A 27,224-nucleotide genomic window follows, 5' to 3' on the forward strand; every position below is an offset into this window, starting at 1 on the left:
CAGCGAGGCTGGGGTAGGCGGGTGAATTGGCAGCGTCTTCTCGGCTTGCGGGGCCAGGGGTAACCTGATTCCGGCGGTTCTCCAAGGGTGAACTACAACTCCCGTCGCCACTGCGGCTGGGAATGATGGGAGTTGTAGTCCAACAAGAGCTGGAGGCCCCAGCTCTAGGCGTATTGCATTTTTCTTTCTATTTAAAGGGAGGCGTGCCGCGCGGCACGGTTTGCAGCAAGTAGGCGGGGGGGAAGGAAGCCGAGTCAGTGACGACAGTGGGAGGTGGAGCCGTGACGACATTGACTCCGCCCATAGTGGACCCTCTGCGACTCAGGTGTCTGCCTTGGCCCGCGAGGTCACCCGCTGACAGAAACAGCCCACGGGTGACTGGCTGCCTGTTCCATGTGAGGCGATGGGGGGCGATTCCCCGCTAGCAGCAGCAGCAGCAGCAAAAGCAAGACGACTAAGGTGAGGAGTCTGTGCTTGGTTAGGGTGCCCCGATGGCTGGTGGGGGGGACGTCGTTGAGATATTTGGAGGCGGGGGGGGGGGGGGAGGAAGAAGACCTGAGATTGAGGAGAGAGCCGGCAGTGGGGCGTTCAGACAGGGTGGTTCAGTCGGGGCACCCGACTGGATCTGGGGAAAGGGTTGGGATTGCGTTTGGAAATGAGAATGTGGGTTTGTCTGAGGACGGAGAGTGGAGGCAGTGATTTGATTTGAGCAGGTAGGTTATATCAAGTACCACCACCCTTAGGAGAATACTAAGCCTTTCTAAAGCCTGAGTTGATTTCTCTTGTAAAAGTTTCGCTAGTTTAAGTTGTGTCCTGTAACACCGATATATATCAAGATCTAAAAAACAAACGAATCTTCTCATTCAGTGACATGGACAACAAGTTACATGGCATGTTTTAAAGTCCTGTAATGAAGAAAAGGAAGAACAGGGACTAATCAGAAATAGTTGAGTCTTTGAGGTCATGCTGCTTATGATTAAGCTAGTAGCCTCACAAGAACTTATTCTTAAATTCTTATTCTTAAGATACAGGTTGCACTCCTATTATACAGTATAGCGCAAGTGCTTGAGTGCTGATCAATGCGAATTGAATCAATTACCCTCAGCATGGCATAAGGTCCTGGAAGGTCACAGTGTAGTTTGGAGGTGTGTGGGTTAAAATGTTCTCTGTCTTTTAATTTACAAAATGTATATATTTCTGTGCACTTGGAGAGCTTGAGTACATCTTCTTCCTATTGCTTAAAACTAATCTATATTGTTATCACAATATAACATGAAAAGCAAAAGTTTACAAAACTTGAACCAAGAGAATCACAGTATAAAATGAGAGTTAAAAAGTGAGAGAATCATAGTATAAATAATGCTAAAATTAATGGAAGTTTGTGATTGGAAAACCTGATTCTGGAGTATCCAAATCCATTGTGAAGTATTACTGATGCTACAATTAAGATATCCACTAAACTCTTAACATTTATATCTCAAGCATAAATTCCTTAGTGGTAATTGGAAGATGCTAGCTTATTATTCTAAGATCATTCAAGTGTGCAATAAAAAAATAAGGGCAGACAGTACCAGTATCAGTAGACCACTTCTTTTTCCTTAAAAAACAAAAATTGGGCCTTTGCTAATTCCTTAGAAAAATAGCTATTTGTCTTAATATTTCTAAATGTTAGATTAACAGTCTTTTGTCAGGCTGACCAATTAACACAGTTTTTTCTCAGGTCAGCAAGACGTTTTTCTCTAATATCCTCTGTCAAAGGGCACTTAAACAGGTAGTGAGGCAGGCCATACAACTCTTTCAAACCACAGTGGCAGAAACGGAGATAGTATGGTGATTTGGTTAATCTAACATCACCTTAACTTGTGTAGCAGGGAAATGACTAACAAGCAGAAGGTTCCCAATTCAAATCCCTGCTGGTACTATGTCAGGCAGCAGCGATACAGGAAGATGCTGAACGGCATCATCTCATACTGCGCGGGAGGAGGCAATGGTAAATCCCTCCTGTATTATACCAAAGAAAACCACAGGGAAAACCACGAAATCGACTTGACAGCACACTTTACAGGGCTCTGTGAGGAGAGGGTAAGAAGAACCAGAACTCAGGCGGGCTGAATGTATCCAACCAAATCTATGGTTAAGAGTAATTTATACACAGAATGTTGAAGGTATCTGTTGAGAGAGAAAGTAGAAATTCAGATAAACATGTTTAAGACTGAGCTGTTAATTGGATTGTTAGTCACAAATATAGACATAATTACAAATGCAGGTTTTTGGCTAAGGTTAAAGGGACTGGCATTTGAGAAAGACATAAATGGATAACTACCTGTGAAAATACAGTCTGCAGCTAAAAGTCGGGGAGTCAGGCTGATTTCTCCTGAAAGTAATTGTATAATGATTGGCATTTAAAAAACAACAACAACAACACCTGCATCTATGGGCTGGGCATTTAGTGTGTTGGCCTTGTGCTGTGTTATTGTAAGTTGCTGCTGCTGTTAATATGTAACTGTTGGCCAGCCAATCAGCACATCCCATGGCACCTTTCCAATTTGCATAGGCTGCCTTAAGGTTCTTCCCCTCCTCTCCTTGTCCACAGGAGATTGCCTTTGTTCTGGGATTCCTTTTTTTTTTTTTTTTTGGTCATCTCTGTCATGCACAGTACAGACTCCAGAATGTGGCTAGTCATTCATTTATAGTGTGATCTGTTGATTGCCAGCAGAGTGCATTTTAAATGTTCAGTTTTGCAGCAGACATGGTCTGACCTTTCCCACCCCTTTTCTATTTTTAATCGCAGGAAGACTTTAAAATTTAGTTAGTTGGTTTATCATATTTTCTTATACTGCCTGATGTGCATCCCTGGGCAGTGTACATAAGTTAAAATACAATGTAAAAACAGGACAAACAATTGTGATATAAAATCATCAATTAATATTAATCAAAAGCCTGAGAAAGCAAGGGTCTTTTAGAAGGTTTTTTTAAAAAACAGCCAGAGATAGAGAAGCCCTGATTTTAACGAGTGCATTCCAGAGCCCTGGGGCAGCCAGAGAGAAGGCCCTGTCTGTGGAGAGGTTGGGTTTGTGAAATCTTGGAGAGATGGAGAGAGTTTACCTTGTGTAGTAGCATTTTAAAATCTTTCCTAGACAATCATGAATTGGCTTCAGCATTCTTGACTTCTAGAGCAGGGATTCTCAATGAAGTCCAATAACATTGAGACCCAGAGTTGAGAATCCCTGTTCTAGAGGACAAGGATTCTCAAAATCGATCAAGCCAATTTAAATGCTGTTGCTGTGGCTATTCGCTGAGCTAGCTTTGCCACACAATGGCCAGAGGACATCACACCATGAGAAACTAACAGTAAACCAACAGAATTTGGATAAATATATGAAATAGAATTGTTTACTCATAAATTAGTCCCATAGTGGAGCTTGCTCCCAAGTAAGTGTGCACTGGATTGCTGCTAATGACCTTTTGATCTTCAGAAAGCTGTAAAATATGTGATCATTTTCTGTTGTGTATTTTATTAACTGCTCTTATCATAGCTTATTCTTGCACAGTTAATGGAAATTAATGGGAATCAACTGATTGTTCATAACTTTTATGGGATGTAGTTCTGGACAGATTTGAGTTTGGGAAGTCATGCTTGACCAAATCTTGCTTTAGGCAGGTGACTTATCTTTCAGTTCCTCACTGGTGAACCAGGTACAAAAATGATCTTTCAAAGCAATAGTACGATGCAGTCTTATACATTTAGAGATCTGAGGAATTGGTAATACTGTGGCTTTCATTTTAAGGGATCAGAAGCAAACCGCAGGATCATGCTTTTTGTCTCTCTAGTACAAATTCCACCTGCTGGCCCTATACACAATTTACACTGGAGACCACATTAACCATGATTAATGCTAATAAGGGTTCATTCTTAAACAGAATATGAAACCAAAGTTTGAAGTTACTCAAAAAAAGTTATTAAGACTTGTGAGTATTGGTTGACATAATTGTTTTCCCTGTTTGCTTTTTATGTTTGCTTTTGCATAAGACTTTTTTTCCTTATAGAATAGTTCATGTTTAATTTTTAAATTAATTTAAAAATAGTTTAATTTTTAAATTAATTAAAAATTGGAATAAGAATTAAGAGGCTTCCCGTCACACAGTGATGCTTGCAAACCTGCCTTCCAGTGTTCTCTCTCATACATGTGCGTGTGCATGGTTTTTGATGTCTGCTCAGTTAATTTTAGATCCCACTCAGGTTTAATCAGGAAGGTTCCACTCTACATGCATGTGCACACACACTGCCTTGATACTGCTGCCCAGAACAAACTGCATTCTGCACGCAGATGAGAAAAATTATACAGAACACTGCTTCCTTCCCATTTTTCTCCATCATATTTATCAATCTGTTAGTGCCACTATAATTTCAAGAGAATAACTTCAAGAATTTCAAGATGAGTTTCTTCAACTGCTGTATCTAGCTGTAATGATAGGTACATTTTAATATAAAGCCAGTTGTAAAAGTTCACAATTTGGGGTTTAGTTGCTAAAAATATAAGCACTAAAGCCAGTTGTAAAAGTTCATAATTTGGAGTTTAGTTCCTAAAAGTATAAGCAGTGTTAAAAAGAATACTGTACACAAAATGAAATGCATTAATCACATACTGTGGTATTTTTGCTTTTCTTTAAAGGCGTTTAGTGTCAATTTGGAAACAAGATTAAGCACTGAGATGTTTTGCCACTGGGAGACAGTTAGGTAAGATGACACAATTCCTACTTCTTAAAATCAGTGTTTGTTTTACTTGATTTGAGTAAAGATCAGGAAGACCAGATCAGGAAGTTTCTAAATTTGCTTATTTTATTTAATATAGTAATTAAATTCATAAATTTAATTGTGAATACTTGAACAGAAATGTTTTCACAGAACTCACGTGTCTCATCTTTTTTCCTGTTGTGCAACTTAACAAAGTTTTCAAGAATACAAAATGGTGTTGGGTTTTTTTCTGGGTGGATTTTTTTTTTTTTTTGGTTTTTTTTTAATATTCTCTTAGCAGATAACCATAGATGTTGTATACTACTAACTTTTTTCATTGGGGATAGAACTGTATAAATTACATTGTCCTTGGGATGAAGGCAAATAACTGCTGCTGAGTTGGTCATTTTTGTTCTTTAAGTGTACAGATATGGGGCACAGCTACCCCTTGGATCAAATAATTCTCAGTCTTGCATTAACGAATAGTTTATCCCCACCAGTAGCACAGCAATAATCTTTCTTGTATTTCTCCCTGACTATATCCCACTGTGAAATCCCTTGTGTCTTCTGCTCTGGGAAGAGCGTCCTCATGCTCATATGCAGAAGGTTCCAGGTTCCCTCCCGGGCATCTCCAGATAGGGCTGAGAACGACTCCTGCCAACAGGAGAAGCCACTGCCTTAGGAACATAGGAAACTGCCATATACTGAGTCAGACCATTGGTCTATTTAGCTCAGTATTGTCTTCACAGACTGGCAGCGGCTTCTCCAAGGTTGTAGGCAGGAATCTCTCTGAGCCCTATCTTGGAGAAGCCAGGGAGGGAACTTGAAACCTTCTGCTCTTCCCAGAGCAGCTTCATCCCCTGAAGGGGATATCTTGCAGTGCTCACACATGTAGTCTCCCATTCATATGCAACCAGGGTAGACCCTGCTTAGCTATGGGGACAAGTCATGCTTGCTACCACAAGACCAGCTCTCTTCTCCTTGGAGAAGCTATTCACTGCCAGTCTGTGAAGACAATACTGAGCTAGATGGACCTATGGTCTGATTCAGTATATGGCAGCTTCCTATGTTGTTCATATGCAGCTAAACTGAGCACTCTGGTAATTCTGGAGCTTTGCTTAAGGAATGGGACTTTCATGCTATTCCTTGCACCCCTTAACAGTCTGCTGTTGAGGGACCCTACAGAACAGGATGGCCTATGGTGCAAGAGGCTGCAGAAAAGGTGGGAGGGGATCAGTAAAAATGACCCACACCCCTTGTATTCCTGAAAGTAGAATCTTTGACAGATATGGCAGAGCAATGGTTGTCTGCTGTAAACTAAGTCATTATATTAAAATACTCTTGCCTCTGCATGGAGTACTTTCCTTAATTTTAACAAGTCTGTAGACTATTTGGCATGGACAAAACAGAGTGTGTAAGGTTCGTGTGAACAAAGAATTCCATTCATGCAAGCACACTAAGACTGGAAGCATTATTGGACTTTTTGCATTCTTACTGCAACAAATTCATTATCTAATTAAAGTTTTGTGGTCTTCATGTGTTTACTTAGGTTGTGTGTCAAGAAACTACCACTGCAGCATATTATCCAGGCGAGAGCTTTATCGGGGGCTGATGCTGTTAATGCTCTGCGGCCGTTTTATTTTGCAGTGCACCCAGATTTCTTTGGCCAGCACCCCAGAGAGAGGGTAAAAACATTTTGCTCTAATGGTTTGACCCTTGTGATATCAAAAGCGAGCTATCTGATTTATTGCTTGGGTTATTTTTAAATACTTTTATGAGTCTGAGCTTTAGGGCAGGACAGGACAGAATTTCTTTATTACGGCCCAAGGCCAGCAAGAAAGGTTAGCATGTTTGACAGTAACTATTAAATCAAACGGAATTCAAATCATTATCTGCCACAATCTAGAGGCTAAGAAACAGAACATGGCTACATTATAAGTTACTTGAAACTTGTGATCCACTCAAAGAAGTTATAAGTAAAAATAGAGTGACCTGGAAATTCTAATTAAAAAGGAGAGATCAAACTATGATGTAAGTCAGAATAAAATCTGCAATATAAAAGTACATGTGTTATTGACTCAGTTTCTTCCTCACCCCAAGGATGCAAGCAGTGTGCAGTGGGGATTTTATGGTATCTGCCTTTCAGAAGTGCTGAGGGGAGGGCAATCTTGCCCTTTTAAAAGCCCCATAATAATTAGTATATGTGAGGGTAGATTGGCAAGCAGTCATGACTTTCCCCTGTGTATCCTGCAAAAGCTGGGTATCCGAGACAGATTAAACTGGAGCTCTAAATCTAAAATACAGTTGCTTCTTTTGCCTTCTCCCTATTTACCATACACAGAATGTCTGGAGACTGGCCACAGGTAAGGATTTTGTGGGCGATGCATTTCTGCCAGCTAGAGTGGAAATCATCACTCAGGGTGAGAGGAGCCAGCCCAACAAGAGTGCAGTTCAGTTTATACCAATAATTGATTACAACAATCTAGTCTCTAGCAAGACACACATCCAGCCTCCAAAACTGCTTTGGCAGCACACTTAGGGGTATTCAAAAGGGATTTAAGAAATCTTGATTGTACACACTTGAGCAGCCCAAAGTTGAGTTATGGGCCCAGTGGCTCCCCATATATAAAGGGCGCCAATGAAAAGGTTTAATAGCAGCAGGGAGGAATCTCTTTCCTTGTGTGTGATGATAATGTTGACCTGTTCAATTCATGGTTGTCAATTGCATGGTCCACTTATAAACTTTAGGTCTTTTAGAAAAGGCCATTATCTTGATTTTTTGATAATTAATCACCAAGCTTTCCTCTTTGCAGGGTTAAACTAGAGCAGCAATGACTCATTTCAAACCCACCTGTGTTTGTGATAGGATGACAGCATCATCCACAAGTAGTAGGATTGGAAGTTGCCTATTTGCCACTATGGGAACATGTAGATCTAAACCTTTTAGTCAGAGGATAAGTGAATTAATATTAATATTAAATATTAAACAAGACTGAAGCCAGTATGCATGCCTGGCAGACACCTCTGGTGGTGGGTATTGGATTAGAAAGGAGTCCTGCACGATTGCATCTGACTCTCTGAGTAGATCCCTCATAAAGTATATTAGCAACAACAGACATTTATCAATTGTTGAATTCCTAAGTTTGGACCAAAGGGAAGTATGCAATATTAAGTTGAAAGCCACCTTAAAGTTGACAAATGGGGCATAAAGCAATCCTTTTGGGCCAATTGCATATTTTTCAACAGGCAGTGATCTATAGTGGATCTACCTGGTCTGAAACCAGCTTGATCTTCCTCTGAAATGGACAATTTAGTCTTCAAGCTTCTAAGCTAAATTCTTGGCATATAACTTGCTGATAACATTTAAGAGACTAATAGATCTATAATTCGAAGGGTCATCTCTGCTGCCTTTCCTATAGATGGGTATTATAATGGCTATCCCCCAGTCTTTGGGAATAGATGCCGTTCAATCAATAAAAATGAACAGAGAGGCCAGCACCATAACAACCACTTTAAACAGATCCAGAGGAATAAAATCATCCCCCAGTGCCTTTCCTGGTCTCAACTGCTCTATTAGTGGTTTAATCTCACTAACTGACACCGGAGGCCATTGCTGTAGGGAGTCAGTAGACAAATTAAGAGTTGAGTTGAGAATATTCTAGAAGCCATATAAAGAGCCAGAACATGACTCCCAGGCCCCAACTGGGATAGAGCTTTAGGGCTGTTGTAAGGAATTCATGAGGGCCATTCCCCATTAAGGAACTAAATACAGGCAAGCTACATCCTTTCATGCTTCTGCTAAATATGAGGGCTGCTGCTGCTGCTTTTAGATTGTTGTTCTTGTGGGGTATTATCCTTGACTTTTACCTACTTGAAATAGTAGCTGGGTCCTCACTGTGCTTCGTGGCACTCTAAAAATGGACATTCTTGAACTAAATACAACTGAATCTGATTTATTCTATCCCAGTAGTTTTCAGATTGTGGAGCCCAGTCTGAAAACTACTGGGATAGAACAAAAGAGAAGGGGAAAATAAAAGTAAATAAAAAATTAAAATAAATAAAAGGGAAGCTAATGAGGAGCTTCTCAATCAGAAGATCAATACTGACGCTCACATTTCCCCAAAAGCTATCTTCCCCACCACTGCTTGTCTCCTCCTGCAGTACAATGCTACAGGGGAGTGTTTAATGTCTCCTAGTACATCTCATAAGGCAGGGGTTCCCAATGTGTGGTACTCCAGATGTTGCTGAACTACAACTCCAGCCCATCCATATTAAATTGGAGCCAGGGGTGATGGGAGTTGTAGTTCAGCAACAGGAGTACCACAGGTTAGGAACCCCTGTCAGAAGGCAACTGTGAAGCCCAGCAGGCCTGGTCAATATCCTGTATGAACTGGGTATGTGCCCTAGAAGTAGGGCTGGAGACTGTGCTTGGTTGGAGTGATTAAAAACCTCTTAACTGACTAAAAGGGGCTTCTGGTTGTTTTTTTAAATTGTAAATTATTTTTAATACCAATACATATAAAAAGCACCATCTTAAGAGGCATTCCCTTCTGTGTGTGAGAGATGGAAGAATGCATCTTCCAAACCTGCCTGCTGCGATACATGTGCACATTGTCTAAAAGGCAACACCACTTTCTTAGAATGCCCATGTGTTTCTTGTATACAGAGTGTGGAAAGGGTTTCCTGAAAGTAGAATGTTTGACAAATATGACAGAGCAGTAGTTGTCTGATGTGAACTAAGTCATAATATTAAAATGCTCTTGCCTTTGCACGCAGTACTTCCCTTAATTTTAACAAGTCTGTAGACTGTTTGGCATGGATACAACATGGCGTGTAAGATTATTGTGAACAAACCCTGTTCACCTGTGTGTATTTGTTTTAACATAGACAGCATTCAGAACAGAGTAATTCCTTTCTTGGTGGTTGTTTTCAGGAAATCAATGAAAATTCTTTGAAGAGATTAAATGGTTATTTGGAGAATCTCCAGAAACCAGGCTTCAGGACATTTAAACCAACCCAGCTCACTTTCTATGTTCGAGAGCGAGAACAAAACCCTTCCAAGGTTCAAGAATCATTTGGTGCTTCAGGTATATTGGTTACTCTGGCTTTTCTTTCTTTCTCTCTTTTTAATTTTTATTTTTTGCCTCTTACAATGTTAAAAGCTGTAAGACCCTTTAATAGCTTTTGAGCACTAGAATGCTTGATATATTCATAGAGCTCTTTCTGATGGCCATTAAACACTGGGTTGTGCTCCAAAACCTTCTGAAAATGTGTTCAAGTTCAGATTGGATTTAATAACCAGAATGGTTTGTGCATAACCTTAACAAATATTATTTTCATTTTGTCACAGCACAGTATGTTGAACATCAGTGCAACTGTGGGCCAGCGGTTCTCAGATTTGGGGCCTCAGATGTTGTTGGTCTACAGCTCTCATCGTCCCCAGCCCGAGTGATTTCTGGACATTGTGGCTGGGGATATTGGGGGTTGTAGCCCCAACAAGATCTGGGCACCCAAGTTTGAGAACCCTTGGTTGGTGTAGAGTCAAGGGAGCTTCATTTAAAAACTAAAGGTGTGGTTTAGAATATTCATGTAGTGTCCGTATGCAGAAGATGCAGATGGCTTCTTTGGCTGCTTTTATTTTGAAAGCATTAAATAGTTCTCCCTCTGTTATATTCTCTTTCATGAAGTGCTATCACAGACAACCTTTTGCACAGAAAATTGAGAATGATTAACAAAATCAAATATTCCTTTAGGATTTTCTACCAGTTGTCGAGCAAGGTGTATAGTGTGATAATGGGCCAATTACATAAGACGTTGGTGTTTTGGTGCTTGATATCCATGTGCCTATTGCTTTCTGTACTTTGTAGATGTTTGCTTCAATTACAGTGTGGTTTTGGGATTTTTAATCTGTCGTGCATTTCCTTCAAAAGAGTTGGGAGAGGCTCTTCCCAGTGGGGCCTATTTATATTAATCTTAGTATCTGGTGGCTTAATCTATTGGATTCAGCAGCACTGTTAGTAGAAATCAAATCACTATGGCTAACTGAAATTCACTAGGAAATTAATCACCAGCTATGGGTCGTGTTGGCAGAGGTGTACCTAGGTAATTTTGGAGCCTGGACCCAAAGGTTTCACTGGAGCTCCCCCACACCACCCCCTGCAAGTTAAGCATCATCCCCCTACACACACCCCATACCGTGACAGACACACTATTTTTAACACATGGGTTCTTGAGGGCACAAACAGCAACTGGATTCACAAGAATGCAAGAATATAAAACAGGTACATTTATGCAAATATGTGTGAGCAGAAACATTTCAACATGCAACCCAACATATTCCCATCCCATATTTCTTTCCCCACTCCCCTCTCTGTCTCTAAAACAGAGGTCACACGCGGCTGCCCAGTACGGCATGGCAACCATACTTCCAAGTCCACATCTTTATTTCGGTCTTTGACAGACTAAAGAGGATTTGGGAGCCCCCAGGGGGTGTGGAGGCCCTGGACTTCAGCCCGGTAGTCCAAGGGTTAGAGCGCCTCTGTGTGTTGGCTATGTTAGAGAAGCAAAGAGACAATGGAAGTGCACTCTATTGAATCCTACCGTGTTGTGGGGTTGCTTTTTACAGGATTTCGAGCTGTCAGTTTCACTTTGCGCACCAGGGACCTGCTAAGCACAGTACTGGACATCCTGAACTCTTGTAGTTTATCGACTGAGCATGTCCCAAGCCTGAATGGCAATGCAGATACTCGGTCTAACCAGAGAGCACAAGGAACATTCCGCAGGCCTATTAAGTGGGACAAGACTTACTACTCTTTTACTGGATTCAAGGATCCCGAAGAAGAACTTGAGCAGGCCCAGAGGATGGAAACTACTTTGCGGTATCTACATATGAAGTCACCTTTTGCTGAGTCAGGCCATTGGTCCATCTAGCCTAGTGCAGTCTGCTCTGACAGGCAGTGGCTCTCCAAAGTTCCCAGCAGAGGTCTTTTGTAGTCCAACTACCTGGGAACACTCTCTCGCGCACGCACACTCTCTCTCTCTCTTTTTAAATCTGCAGATATCATGTATTGAAATGAGAACCTTCTGCATGAAAGCATATGCTCTATCATTGAGCCGTGACCTCTGCACACAAATCTCTTTTTATTTAACAAATATTTTGATCGTTGTAGATAACAAAGCAGCCTTCAATGTACCACTAATTCTTAAATCCTAGAGAGGAGCAGAGAGCTTTTAGCATAGACTATGGATTCCTAAATCTTGTCAAAGTGAGTCTCCACAAGCTGTGGAATAAATATTCAGCCCCAAAAATGTGTCAGAGAATTTAGCATGCAACATTCCCAATCTTTCAGCTTTTGGGCAAGAAGATCAAAAGAATAGGCTAGAAGCAAGGTGGTGTGTGTCTGTACAGGTTTTAAGATATTAAAGCAAAAGTGTGGGAGAAAGGCAACTGGTTGGCCCATTGATTACCTAGAACTGACAATTGCCACAAGGGAAGTGATGGTCACTCTGGGAAGGGCCAAATATCCAATGGCACCTTGTTGGGGAGCTGTGCAGGGGAGGCTCATCTTGCATTATGAGAGCTGTTGGCAAACCCACCTGCACAGCTTGCCCAGAAATACATCCTCGCAAATGGTGGTATAACCTGGCTAAATTGTCTAGCAGTAGTATTAGGACTGCAGTCTTTGTTCTTTTGTTGATATTGGCTCTGCACTTTATTCTTAAACAGCAGCTAAACATTAAGAAATTAGAGGTGTACAATCAATCAATTTTATTACAGCCTTAAGCCAACCAAAAACAAAACAAAAAAAACCCAAAAAGAACATACAGAGGTGCAATAAATATCACAAAGAACATCGAAAATGTAAAAACAGGATTGCGAATAGAACTAAAAATACATTATAAAAAACCATGGCGGGAAGTCTGTCTCATAGCCCCATAAATGAATTTTGCTACTATTTTAGTGACTTCATCATTGGTGTCAGCCAGGCAGTAGTTAAGATAGGAGTAAGGCCTACCAGGGAACTGCTCAAAAATTGGAGACAATAATTCTCTCCTCGAATCATGGTATAGAGGACAATATAGCAAGATGTACATGACAGTTTCGAGGCTACCCTCTCCACACAGATACAGCCCCGAAGCAGAAGGATCTTTAGAAAACCTGCTAAGGAGTATAGCAGAAGGTAATCCATTCAACCTGGCCCAAGCAAAGGCCGACCTGAATTTAACAAAGTGAAGGGAAGATAGATATCTAACAGACTGGTTTCCAACTGGGGATTAGAGGTGTAGTTTTTCATGGTGTAGGCAGATGTGGGGGGGGGGAAGCCTCACCTGTTTAATTACTGCTTGAATTGCTGTTCATGGCATATGAGCAGAGCCAGTTTTAAAAGGATTTTTTTTTTTAAGTGAGATCATAAAACAGCTGCTGGAGATGCCAGTGTCAGAGCAGCTGCACAAACTTGCCTCCCCTTCTAGCTACTCCATCATGGACAATGGCCTTCCCTTCCTCTCCCCCACCACGTCGAAAGCAAAGGAAAATGGGGAGGTTGACTGACTTGCCATTGGAATGAGAAGAGAGGAAAACCCCGGCCAGACGGAAAGCAAATATTCCTCAGGGACCACCTTGTAGCAGCACAGTGAGGGGTTTAGGGACCCCAGCTCCTCTCACAGCACATGCCACCTGTCTGTCACCAATTCAAAGGTGGAGGAGGTGAGAGGCTGGCACGCTTGAGTGAATGAGCCGCGCACACAACCCTGGAAAGGTTTCTGTGGGCTGCTCCAGCCATCATTCCCCTTCTCTCGTGTGTGTGCCTCATTCCAGTCATCAAAAGCTGTTATCAGTTCCATAAATGCTGGACTAGACAGACCCTTCTAGCCATTAGTATTCGCCATGAGCAATTCCTGCGCTTACCAAGGAAGCTCATGGTGTCACAAACAAAGACTGTGCAATGGGGCAGGTGGGGTGTGAGTTTTTTTAATGGCTTCCTAGCCCCAAGTGGTTTTTGTTACGCAGTTCTATGGGAAAGACCTGTTAAGCCATTGATGGAACCACCCTAGAGAGAGTGGATGTAATGCACAGCCCATTCATTCAGATACTCTTACTTCTACTGGGACTTGGATAAATATGGATCGCAGGTTAGAATGAGAGACCCACGTTTCTTCTCGGGTACTAGAAGCAACATGTAACATTAACTCTTAGGTACTTTGAGTTTTACTTACCTAGTGATTGCTATGAAATGTTACCATGAACTTCCTACTGCACTGATTCAGGACGGTCTGCTGCTGCAGCATTAGAGACAGTTCAAGTAGTGGTGTCTTTATTGTATCTAGGGCAAGAAACGTTCTCACTCCTGCTTTCCACCTGTACAATACTGTGGAAGCAAAGCGCTATTTTCTCCGTTGACTCAGCAGTATGCAAATGCACACTTTCCAGCAGTAGCCTCTCATGGGGAAAACCAAACAGCAAGTATAAAGCAGTGAAGAGAGCACTGTCCTTAAAACAAATGAGTAATGGTCTTGTCAAAGAAAGTTCATTTGAATTATTTTTTATTAATTGTAAAGTAAAGCATGCTGTCAAGTCAGTGACGACTCCTGGCTCCCACCGAGCCCTGTGGTTGTCTTTGGAAGAATACAGGAGGGGCTTACCATTGCCTCTTCCCACGTAGTATGAGATGATGTGGGAGAGGAGAGCTGGTCTTGTGGTAGCAAGCATGACTTGTCCCCATAGCTAAGCAGGGTCTGCCCTGGTTGCATCTGAATGGGAGACTTGATGTGTGAGCACTGCAAGATATTCCCCTCAGGGGATGAAGCTGCTCTGGGAAGAGCAGAAGGTTTCAAGTTCCCTCCCTGGCTTCTCCAAGATAGGGCTGAGAGCGATTCCTGCCTGCAACCTTGGAGAAGCCGCTGCCAGTCTGTGAAGACAATACTCAGCTAGATAGACCAATGGTCTGACTCCGTATATGGCAGTTTCCTATGTTCCTATGCCTTTCAGCATCTTCCTATATCACTGCTGCCCAATATAGCTATTTCCCAAAGTCTGGGAAACATATCAGTACCACCCTTTTCCCCCAAGACCTGAGAGTATGTGTGAGGACTCTTAGACTGATAGCCACACTCATAAGTTTATTTAATTCTTGCCACCCTGGCCTCTGTCCCTCAAATCATGAGCAGGAGCTAGGCTACATGAGTTGTGACTAGGCACTATTGAAATAAATGAGATAAGACAGTAATGATGACTAACTTAAGTCCATTAACTTTAATGAGATTTAGCCATGACTAACATAGTCTGGCTCCTGCCCTCTGTGTGTGTATATGCATGCGCTTACACACTGTTCACTTACTGCTGGGAAAATTGACCATCTTGGAGTGCACAGTGGGGAAGGCTACTTGATGCTAACAGTATCAGTTAGGTTAGAGTGCTGGACTAGGACTGGGAAGACCTGAGTTCAAATCCCCGTTCAGCCATGAGACTTGCTGGGTGACTCTGGGCCAGTCACTTCTCTTTCAGCCTAACCTACTTCACAGGGTTGTTGTGAGGAAAAGCTCAAGTATGTAGTACACCGCTCTGGGCTCCTTAGAGGAAGAGCGGGATATAAAATGTAATATTAAAAAATTAAAATTAATTAAATTAGCAGGTAGACATAGGACATAGCTTTCAGTGAGTAGCCAAAGAAATGTTTAATGTGCTTTCTGGCTAAAAATGATTTACAGTCTTCAGGAAGGCTCTTGATTCTTTCCCTGCTCTCACACATTTTAAGATATATTTAAGCACTGTAAGACCAGCTTTAAACAGCAACTTGATCTGCTTGCCTTATTATGTAGTGTCACTGATCTTAACATGTTTTGGTGGTCCATGCTGTGTTTCCCCCCCAGTTCCTGGTTAAATAATAATCAAAAGAGTGCAGTGAAGAAGCTGAAGGATAGCTTACCGCTCAGGAAGGAACTGGACCGTTTGAAAGATGAACTTTCTCAGCAGCTACAGCTCTCCGATATTAGGTAACAAATTAACTTTACTGTGTGAAAAAGCACACTTTTGGATGACACACAAGGTGCACACAGCAATACAGCTAGGATGAGATGGAGTATTTGTATTTTTAATGTGCTGAGGAACTTATATTCTGAGGCTGTCACAAAAATTGAGGGGAAATTGGTTTCTTTTGAATTAAAATTGCACTATTTGGTGGCAGCCTCTCAAAAGCCTTGCTGAAAAGGGTTTCATACTCCATTTGCAGTTTGTGTTTAGTAGACTGCAGTGTGGCATTCTGCAAATCAATGTTCTTTGCTCCGCATATATGATGTTTACAATGCCTGCACTAGCACTTTAAGGGTCATTTCACGAGGCAACAAAACTGAAGCTACACGCTTCAATGGTTCATCAGTGTTTTTCTGAGAGAAATTGTTCCAGTAGCACATTGTTAAAAGGTTGCCATGGAAAGCAAGAAACTACTACATTTTATTTATAATTGAAGTTTTCTAATGTACTGACAGCCCATATTACCGTTTCTTTAAATAGGACTTTATGTAGTATAATAGTTAGAGCAAGGCTGCAGAACTTTGGCCCTCCTGCTGTTGCTGGACTACCACTCCCATCATCCCTGGCTACTGGCCACTGTGACTAAGCATGATGGGGGCTGTACTCCCATCACACTCTCACCCTAATTTACCTCACAGGATTGTTGTGAGGATAAAATGGGAAAGTCTCTTATATGTTACCCAAAGACCCTGGCTGGCAAGGAAAATACACTATATTCCATTGCTCCCCACCAAGAATGCTGAGAGGTGTGTCTGCTGTTCTTCTCTTTGTCAAAATGTAGATTCTGGATTTAGAGGATGAAGGGCATTGTGAGAACAGGGGATAGGGCCACGGTTGGGAAAGCAAGCCTGGCCACCCCACCCAACCTCCGCTGCTCTACTCCTGGCGGTAATTTCAGTCCTGGACAAAGAGTATCTGTGGTGGCACCATCAAAATATATGTACATAGTGTGTATATATAGGAAGACATACAAGTGGCAAAGTGCATTTCTGAAGTGGGGAGGGTTTGTCCCACGTTAGACATTTGAAAGAAAAATTAGTGTGTTTCTTAGTAATGCTCTCATTCCAAACATCAACAGAAGTGAGCCCATGGAGGAACTCCTCTTTATTTACTATATATAGACTGATAGTAAATATGGCCTTAACTTCAAGTTGCCACAGGAGTCGGCAGTGTAGGGGGGTGGCAGGGAGGTGAGCTACCAGTCTGAGTAGGGGGTGCTTGCCTGTGGGGTGGGGGTGAGTATCCTCTCGTCTCCTTTAGGTAAAGGTGCTGTCGAGTCGGTGTCGACTCCTGGCGACCACAGAGCTCTGTGGTTGTCTTTGGCAGAATACAGAAGGAGTGTACCATTGCCTCTTCCCACGCAGTATGAGATGTTGCCTTTCAGCATCTTCCTATATTGCTGCTGCCCAATATAGGTGCTTCCCATAGTCTTGGAAACATACCAGTGAGGATTCGAACCAGCGACCTCTGGCTTGCTAGTCAAGTCATTTCCCCGCTGTACCATTAGGTGGCTTTCATCTCCTTTACCTCATCCCATTTGATGGCCCTTTGCGATAGCTAGTTATACATTTTCCGAGCATGAGTTCAAATAGGAAAGTGCAATACTACTGCTGACCATTAATCACTTGCATGCATGTTTGCTTGGAAGTAAGCATCACTGTGTTTGGTACTTCCGATGTTGCAGCTTCTGGCAAGGGCAACTTCTCAAACACTTGCAATGTTCAGTTTCTTTCTCTTTTTTTTATCACCTTCCCATATTTTTGTGCCCTCACGGTATAGCTGTCTCTCAGGCACACCTAATGCATTGTAGTCATGGATAAACTGGTTTTGCTTGTATGAGATACTTCCATGCTGCTTGTCTGAGTGATGTTTTCCAAGTGCTTTTCATCCACCAGCTCTGTCTTGTGCGCTTAAGGTGCAGTGCAGTTTAAAAGGAATGCAAAAAAATCCCTGTGATGCTTTGTTGTAGATGGCAGAGGAGCTGGGGTGTTGCTCATCGGTGTAGCCAGCTACACAGTCTAAGTCGGCTAGCTCAACAGAGCCCAGAAGCCCCAAGGAATGCAAAAGGTATGTTTTTCTCTTGCTATTTTATTTATCCTTTCTTAATTGCTGTTTGTCCTGTTCATCAAAAATTATTGCAGATAAAGTCTGAATAACAGTTTAAAACTTGACGCTGGTGCAAATTCTAAAAAGCAGTTTAGAACTTGGTGCTAACACCGATTCGGCACTCTGGTGTAGCTTCCATAGGAGCATAATTCAGGGTGCAGGGCTTGACCTATAAAGATAAAAAGTTCAGTCATAAAGATGCCTGCTCCCATACATTCTATTGTAATGTCTGTGATAAGTAAGTGTCCACAATACTATTCTGGTTTCACCGTTTGGGTTAAATTGCATACATGAGTGTGAGAAGGAGGGCCTTAATATCTAGTGGGGGATACCAAATAGACACTTGGGAAACTCTATACTAAGACCCATTTTTGTGAAATGACTGACAAACAAGCTCTGAATGGTGACTAAAAACACCCCCTCCGCTTTCCAATAGGACGCACAGTGATATTTACAGACCGTTCAGGCATGAGTGCAGCAGGCTATGTTATGCTAGGAACTATGGATGTTCACCACCACTGGACCAAAGTAAGAACTAGTGTTTCAAAAGGGTTTTTATTAGGGGACCCATGTATTTATATATTTGTGGAGCAAAACCATACGCGCACATAATGCTTCTGCAGGCTGCTGAGGTAATTTAATTTGCATACACCTTTTTTTTCACCAGAATTTGATACTGATTTCTTAAATGCAATTCTGAAGTGTCACTTTGCTGCTGGAAAGTGGAGTTAGAGCATTGCCTGTATTTAATATCTTGCCAGGTGCTAAATATGTCTAAAACTAATTATTGCAAACTTAAAAGGTAACTAGCAATAACCAAATACAATGCCTCTGGAAATGAAAAACAGTAATACTTCTTTTTTTTAAAAAAAAGTCTTGATAGATTTTGAACATAACCTCTAACACTTTGAGCCAGAGCAGACTTCTCTCTGGCTGCTGCTTAATTCTAGTTAATAGATGAGGAGCAAGATGGAGATTCACCAACACTCTCCTCCTACTCTCTCCCACCTTAAGGGATATGTTGATAGTACCTTGACCAGGATTTAATCAGCATTGAACAATAGTTCCTAATCCTGGTTAAATAGGAACCGTGGTTAAAGTTGGTGCCGTTGTATCCCTTAACTGTAGTCAATGTGTAAGGGGGGATTTGTTTAGTGGGAGGAGGGGATGAGTGCATGATCCTGTCACTAGTTTCTAATCTCTAATCCATAGTTAAGAGGAAACCAGCATCTATTTGCCCTCTTCATAATTACAGATTATGAAATCTCATTTTTGCACTCATTAATACTTCTTAGTGTGTAATTGCCATGCTGATAAAACAACCAATGCACTGTACATATCTAATTATGATCTTGACTATATGTATAGCCATACATACATCTATCTCTCTTGAAGAGTTAAACAGTAAATGCTATTGAACACTAGTGAACAGTGGTGGGAATGTTTTGTTTTAATCATTGATATACCTCCTTCAGTAGAGCTCATTTTTATTCTTTGAGGTGTCAGTCTTTTGAGTTGAGATCTTATGATAGATATAACTTTAAAAAAATAGTTGGTGTTTGGTATTTAGTCATGTCGCAAACTTAAGGAGATTTTTAATTTGTGCAGATTTTTGAGAGGCTGCCAAGTTACTCTGCACTACAAAGAAAAGTGCTGCTTTTGGAGGACCGTATAAGCCATCTCTTGGGAGGCATACAAGTAACATACATAGAAGAGCTGCAGCCGATGCTGACGGTGGAAGAGTATTACTCTACTCTTGACAGTTTCCATAACCGAGTGCGTAACAGCAGGCTTCCGTTTCACCCTCGTAGTCTGTGTGGATTGCAAATGATTCTTGAGAGGTGCGTAGCTACAAAAATAAGCTTTGTTCCTTGAGCTGATTTTTTTCTTTTTTGTTCTACAGTTGACAGAATTTGAATGCATTTTGGCTAGAACCAAAGCACTGTGGGCAGTATTTTGCAGCGTCTGCTCACACACAGGTGCTTTTTATTCCCCCCTACACACACACCTCAAAAAGCACCCTTCCAGAGTGGTACCCCATGAAGTATGAGAGGATACCCCCCCCGCCCCAGAAAAAAAATTGATCTCTCACACTCACATTCTTTCTCCCCTTCCTTCCTTCCAGGCACGGAAGCACTTTCTGCTCACATGTTTGAGGAGAAAGGGTTGACCTCAGGCATAGAGCTTTAGCAAGTGTGTAAAGTTATTTCCATAATCCTTACAACCACCAATAAGTGAAGCTGATGATGATGATGTTCCCACTGTATAGATTGGAGTGTGGTTAAGAGATGGTGGCTTGCTTAAAATGCCTGCAATTTTAACGAGGAACTTCAGGGATCATAGTTCAAGCCATTCTGTATACCAGCTTTCATAGCTTTGCAAGCTGTGTCCTTCAGTTGTTTCAAGCTCATCTTTATTTTATGGGTTAAATTTGTCCTATAGTTACAAACATTACATTAAGCAAAGCCTCATGGTACAAGAAGTAAGTTTAACTGCTTTACAATGTCCTCAATGCTTGTTCTCCTCCTATTGCACAGTGACAGGTACGCGCCAAGCTTGCATGAACTCGGGCACTTTATCATCCCCACAGTCTGTGACCCAGCAGCCCTCCAGTGGTTTATCATCGCCAAAGCACAACAAGCAAGAGAAAATCTGAAAAGAAAGGAAGAGTAAGTACTTCTTAAAACACTCTGCTGCTTGTGTTCCATCCTGTGCCTGACATCTTGTGAGGTTTCCTGGGAGACTACCATGAAGAAAGCAACTCTCCAGAGGGTGTATACAGTGAACTTCCACTTTGAAAGAAAGAAAGAAAGAATTACTAGAGCCCTCCACTGTTCCCAATAATGTTTTGCTTCAGGAAAGTGTAAAACACCCTTGCAGCCTGCTTGTGTCTTGCCCAGCTTTTATGTTCTAAATTCTAGGTTCTCCAACTGTGGAGTAGCTCCCCCACCTTAGGGTAGCGGGAAAGAGTGAGCAGGAAACCTAATTGAAGGTACCCCCTCACTAGCTTTATTGTCCCCCTGCTCCCTCCCAAGATGAACCTTTAGTAAGCTTGCTTTATTTTAAAGAACTTATACCCTGCCTTTCCAGTCAGAGATAGCTCAAGGCCAGGGGTGTCGCTATAATTGAGCAGATGGGTTCAAAGAACTCAGGCCCCCCAGTTCCCAAGGGGCCCCCAGCTCCACCCCTCCCTATTTTCTTCATTATCTCTCTCACTCCGAGGGGCCACTGGGGAGAGGGGCAAATGTGGGACCCCTCTCCCCTAACTACTCCCCTGTTCAAGGCCACCTACATCAAGCAGACATTGTTGGGGGAGGAGGAGTTCTCGGGATGGGACAGAAAAGGAGAGGAGAAATGCCTCTGCTAAAAATTCATTTAATACTCCTCTTCCTCCATGTGTGCGCATATGCGCACGTGCGCACGCACACACACACCTCTGTACAGGGTTATATATAGCACATGTATTAACCCACCCTGAACCAATGGTTTATAATTTTGTGGGGAGTTTTTGTGCTAGTTTTTTAGTGTAAAAGTTTGCATGTTCCTTTTTGTATTTATGACTTTTGGATGGGGGGATATCTTTCCAATTTCAGGTTAATGGTGCTAGAAAAGGAGCTAATAGAGGCTTCTGCTGAGAGATTTGACCTTCAGCGACTATACAAGGAGCCCAGTGTTTCCAGTGTGCAGATGATCCATTCGTGCAATAGACTGCTGAAGGCTTCGCTGCCGTACCTTCAAGGCATGCGTCTCTGCATCTCCCATTTCTACTCTGTGCTGCAGGACGGAGACCTGTGTATCCCTTGGAACTGGAAAAATTGAACACCTCATGGCCATTTTTTTATATTTTGTGTAAGGGAAAAACAAACCTTGCTTAGAACTCTGGAATAAATTATTGAAAGGTGCATTTTCATGGCAGTATTACAAGTATTCCGATGAGTTTCTTTTGTTTTGAACTGCTGCTCACAAAGCTATAAACTACTGTCTGAGACAATTTGTTTCAAAACTGTACTATACGGTCTTGCAAAAGACTAAATGGTTTTCGTAAAATGGCTGTGATGATCCAGCTTGAGGCTATTGATGAAAGGATCTGTTGGGGAATGAACTATACAAAACTTGAATGAATTCTAAAGAACACAAAAAACATTTAGGTTTTATATATTGAAAAATTATGAATTATAGATATGTCCTATAATATACATGAACCTGCTGGTATGGATTTTAATATATAAGAAATTGTGCTTAGAGAAGCATTCTCCAAACTAAAGGTGGTGATTGAAGCTAATCTGTCATGCAAAATTCCTTCTTGGTAGGACAGATGGACTATAAAACCCTCAAAACCAATATTTGAGGCCATGCATTGGGTTGCCAATGTTCTAAGTTGTGTCCATATATAAAATATATTGTGATAAGAGTATTTATTTTGCAGAAGTACTGTACAGCTTGTTTAAGTTTTTATAAATGTCTATTAAAAACAGTTTATCCGTTTTCACCTTGCACTTTTAGCATGCTTTTTAAGATACATTTACAAATGACATTCACTGTTTTGGTTATCTTCTGTACATGATTTGTAAGCAGCCCTCTTTCTAAAGTAAGGGGCTGATTTGTGATTCTTTGGAGGCATATTAGTGGCACACTTGCAAATTATTTCAGCTGAAGGGTGAATAAACATCACACAGGAGCTGCCTGTGCCTATGGCTGAGTGCTGTAGAAACTCAACCAGAAGTGTGAAGGATCTTCCTGGAAGCAGCAGTCCTGCTCCTTACTCCATCTCTGTGCCAGCAGCAGGAAGCCAGTGAGCAGAGAGCAGGCTTTTTTAATCAGCTATTTGGACTAGTGAGGAACCAAGGACTGAAGTCCTTGATACTTGTGAACTACAGGGCAAAATAATAAGGGGAAATGTATGGGTGCATCTGCACAGATGTGATCCAGCTGTATTGCCTTGAACATCAGCAGTAAAATAAACTCGGATATTGTACATTTCAACCTACCTGAAATGTTTACAAGGGTATGTCTCTTTTCAAAATGTAAAACCAGCAGGTGAACTATTGAATGGGGAAAAGAAGAAATCAACATTTGCTACGGTAAATGGTGGAGCACCTCTGGTCCCAGTAACTTCAATGGATGGCGCACGGACCATCACATTTGCTATTGCTGGCTGTTAATAGTGTGAACGATTTATTGACCTATGTCAGTATTTTTAAACATGTCAGTGATGTCAGTGTGTTTTAAAAATAAAGCAGAGTCCTAAGATCGTGTGTCTGCATATGTTCTTTATGGCTGATTAATATTAAGGTCAAATTTAGTTAGCTGGGAATTAAAATATATTTTCTGTTATGTAAAACTGTGTGTAAATGTCAACTGGTGAGCAAGATGAACCAGATAAGTGAGTTTATTCACTCTAAGTCGGTAATTATCTAGACCCATTTCAAACTGGCTTTAGAGCTGGCTATGGGGTAGAGACAGCATTGGTCGGCCTGATGGATGACCTTTACCGGGCAGTCGACAGAGGGAATGTGACTCTGCTGATTCTTCTGGATCTCTCGGCAGCATTCGATACCATCGACCCTTCTGGATCGCCTGGGGGAGCTGGGGATAGGGGGCACTGCCTTGCCGTGGTTCCACTCCTATCTCTCTGGTAGATTCCAGATGGTGGAGCTTGGTGACAGTTGCTCCTCAAAACGGGAGCTGTTATATGGAGTCCCTCAGGGCTCCATTCTGTCACCAATTCTTTTTAACATCTACATGAAACCGTCTGAGGGGTGTGTTAGATCTTCCTGTGCTGGATGGGGTTAGACTCCACCAGAAGGAGCAGGTGCACAGCTTGGGAGTACTCCTGGACCCAGGCCTCACCCTGGTATCTCAGGTGGAGACCATGGCCAGGAGTGCTTTCTGTCAGCTTTGGCTGATTCGACAGCTGCGCCCATTCCTTGGAGAGGATGACCTCAAAACAGTGGTGCATCAGCTGGTAACCTCCCGGCTTGACTTTTGCAATGCGCTCTACGTGGGGCTGCCTTTGTACGTAGTCCGGAAACTTCAGTTAGTTCAGAATGCGGCAGCCAGACTGGTCTCTGGGGCAACCCAGAGAGACCATATTTTTCCTGTTTTGAAACAGTTACATTGGCTGCCAATATGTTTCTGGGCAAAATACAAAGTGCTGGTTATTACCTTTAAAGCCCTGAACGGCTTGGGTCCGAGATATCTTAGAGAGCGCCTTCTTTTACATGATCCCTACGGCACGTTAAGATCATTTGAGGAGGTCTGTCTCCAGTTACCACCGGTTCATTTGATGGCGAATCAGAGGTGGGCCTTCTCTGTAGCTGCTCCTGGGCTGTGGAATGCACTCTCAGCAGAAATCCTCAATCTTAATTCTTTATTGACCTTCAGGAGAGCCCTAAAAACCTATCTGTCTGGCCTGATCTTCCAGGGTTGTAATTAGTTTTAATTGTTTTAATGTTCTAACCTGGTTTTCAGGGTTTTAATTGTTCTTATTGTTTAATTTTTTAAGATGTTTTAACTGCTAATTGGTGTTTATGTTTATATTTCTGTTTTAATTGTTGTTGGTTTTAATGGTTTCTGTGTTAAGTGTAAACCACCCTGAGCCTTTTGGCAAGGGTGGTATAAAAATCAAATAGATAGATAGATAGATAATTAGGAATCATAGCATTTCTAATGCCATGCTCTGTAAGTTTCAAGGAACATAATCCTCAAAATAGTTCATAGAAAGGAAAGGTAACATTTTGGTGGCAGAGCAAAAAATTTATTGTCTAAAGAATACTAAATATTTGAAGCTTTAAAAATCAATGCAACATATGTCTGACTTCATACGATAAGTGGCTTATAACTTGCCTCCACAGTGTGACCCACTAACCATGGATAGTGCCCTATCAGGGGCGTAATAAATCTCTTCTGTGGGGAGATGAGGGTTGTATGTATAAGGCACCTCACAAAATATAAACGATGGCTTCTGGCAGTCTTCATTTATGATGTACGTGTATAACTCTGTCATTCATATTAAGGTAGTATGCAGCTGCTCTACAACCAAGAGATCACAGAGTGAATTTCCTCTTCAAAAGTGGGAAGAACTTTTAAGATCCCAACCGCTATTGCAGCCAGTTCTTCCTAGTGAGCTAAAAGCACTTCTCAGTGTTGTTCCTAGCCTTACCAGTAGGGGGAAGACTTTCCAAAAGAATCCTGAAAACCTGAGCTAGGGCCAACAGCTAGGAGTAATGCTCAATGGTGGGATGCTTTAAATCAAAGATGCATGGGTAAAGACCCAAGTTTCCATCCTATGCTCCCATCCCACAAGGAGAACAAGCTTACCTAGCCCATAGTCTGAATATTGAAGAACTTGTGTCTGGTTTCCCTTAGGACATGGCACTGAAACCACAGCTATCTTCTGGAAAGACCCTTATAAACAGAAAAGTGCTCTACTAACTAAAGCCTTCTCATTATATTATTATAAATTGGTTTTAACACCCACACTGTTTCCAGTCCCTAGGGCAGGGCACTGCCTTTGCCCATGGTAGCTGGAGCTGATGGGAGTTCTAGTCCAGCAACATATGGGGATGTGTGTCTGTGAATCCCCTGCCCTAGAGGGTAGTGGAGAGAGATGCGTGCTTAGAATAGTGTTGCTTATGTTGACCAGGCTACAGTGGACTGAATTATGCCAAGAAACTGGTGCTACCAAGGCTACAGTGATCCAAATCATGCGTGTTAAGCTACCGTTGTGTTTTATTCTAAGTATTGGCTATAAGGAAGAATGTGACTGTTGCAAACACTTACTGCTTCCCCAAGCTCCTTTAGGGTCTTTTTTTTTTATCTCTAGTTAATAAAATTATTATTGGGCTGGGCTACAAGACTGATGATATTATTTTAAGAAGCAAGGATGCATTTCAGACACCCTGCTGCATAGGCAATTCTTAGCAAACAGAATGAAAAATATTCCAGGGCAAGATTTCCTGACACATGCTGGACGTACAGCCATGGAACATTTTATTATAGAGCTGAGGCGGGAGATATTCTCCAGGGAAAACAAAAACTAGGTCTGTCTCAGGTTATTATAAGCTGAGAATGGATAGGCATTCTCTGTAGCTTGTTGCTAAGCAGCCAGGAGAAGTGGTTGTCCATAACTCTAGTTTGCTTTTAAAGAGAGAGAGAGAGTGTGTGTGTGTGTGTACACACACACATAGGCAAAGTGCATACATACACACACACCACACATGTAAGCTACCTTGCACTGCAGATGTAGGAAATGTGGCAATAGGCGTATAGGGAACCATTTGGGTTCTATGGATCAGCTTTAGCTGGCCTGGCTTAAATCACCAGCAAGCTGGTGCAGCATAGTAGTTAAGAGACTGAGCAGTGAATCAGGATTTCCCTGGTTTGAATATCGCCCTTTGCCACAAATTCACAAAGTGGCTCTAGGCAAGACACTCCCTCTCAGCTGCAATATGGGGATAACAACCTGCTTAGTGTTGCAATTCATGTGAACCAATTTGAACACGTGAAAGCACTATATATATGCTACATAGCAGAAGTAGGTAGTATGTACATTTTATCATACACATGCAGGAAGTATCTTGGGAGTATGGAAAGGTGGAGTATCAACATACAAGTAAATATATTTTTTCATCTACACTCAAGTATTCATGTCATGCTTTGGAAGTGGTGTATTTTGTAGTTTTGGTCTGCTCAAATGGGTTGGCTTGTGTTTACTGTGAGACCCTAAACCAGACTATACGATTAACTTCCTAGCACGAAAGACAGCAGGTCCAGTTCAGACATTTTAGGCTACAATCCTAAACAGACTTGAATCAAGGCCCGTTCACATCTCTGGGACTTAATGCTAGATGGATGGAAGGAATTAAGTTCAAGAATGGAATTATTAATCCAGTCTCTCTCCCTCCCTCTTCAGTCTCTTTTTGGAAGCTTAGCTGACTGAGTGCTGCTAACATTTATACATAGCAGAATAAGGGCTGAGACCCCAGTTGAGCTTGGATTTGTTTTTGTTTTTTCTTGCTTCTGGCCATAGCTACTTTGCAGATTAAAGGGAGCATGCACACATAAGAATCCTTTGAAAAAGGTCACAGGTCTACCAATCAGCTGTTTGGAAGGGCCCTCTGTCCATGCAGTTCCAGCTGTTGCGTTGATCCATACACACAGCACTTGTTTGTGCACATGGTTTGCCATCCAGCTGGGATACATGGACAAAGCAGGATTCATCCTTATGCATGCATGATGCTCCTAATTGGATTAGAAGATTAACGCTCGTTTACTAGCCATTCTCTCTTCTCAGGGGATTGTCATTTCTGGGGATGGGGAAGAGTGTCTATAATTTTCACACACAATTCTGAA

General features: G+C 41.9%; 1 protein-coding gene across 2 annotated transcripts; it reads left to right on the forward strand.

Moving 5' to 3' along the window:
- On the forward strand, nt 1–23,120 carry TCAIM (T cell activation inhibitor, mitochondrial). 2 transcript variants are annotated; one of them, XM_053265728.1, is made up of 11 exons: nt 1–459; nt 4,674–4,738; nt 6,285–6,420; nt 9,669–9,822; nt 11,361–11,613; nt 15,605–15,727; nt 17,734–17,831; nt 18,307–18,398; nt 19,479–19,711; nt 20,408–20,539; nt 21,464–23,120. In XM_053265728.1, the coding sequence occupies exons 2-11, from the start codon at nt 4,713–4,715 to the stop codon at nt 21,687–21,689; spliced, it is 1,473 nt and encodes a 490-aa protein (XP_053121703.1). In that variant the 5' UTR covers nt 1–459; nt 4,674–4,712; the 3' UTR covers nt 21,690–23,120. The 2 variants fall into 2 exon arrangements, with proteins under 2 accessions (XP_053121703.1, XP_053121704.1); XM_053265729.1 differs by lacking the exon at nt 1–459 and adding an exon at nt 665–713.
- The last annotated feature ends 4,104 nt before the right edge of the window (nt 23,121–27,224 follow it).

Source organism: Hemicordylus capensis, chromosome 6, assembly GCF_027244095.1.
Source record: "Hemicordylus capensis ecotype Gifberg chromosome 6, rHemCap1.1.pri, whole genome shotgun sequence".
Taxonomy (NCBI): Eukaryota; Metazoa; Chordata; class Lepidosauria; order Squamata; family Cordylidae; genus Hemicordylus; species Hemicordylus capensis.

What these genes read in the sequence shown, in the direction of transcription:
- TCAIM (XM_053265728.1), top strand. Translation starts at nt 4,713, where the DNA reads ATGTTTTGCCACTGGGAGACAGTTAG. An exon ending in GCCAGCACCCCAGAGAGAGG is followed by an intron (nt 6,421 to 9,668) that starts GTAAAAACATTT and finishes GGTTGTTTTCAG; the next exon opens with GAAATCAATGAAAATTCTTT. An exon ending in AGGATGGAAACTACTTTGCG is followed by an intron (nt 11,614 to 15,604) that starts GTATCTACATAT and finishes TTTCCCCCCCAG; the next exon opens with TTCCTGGTTAAATAATAATC.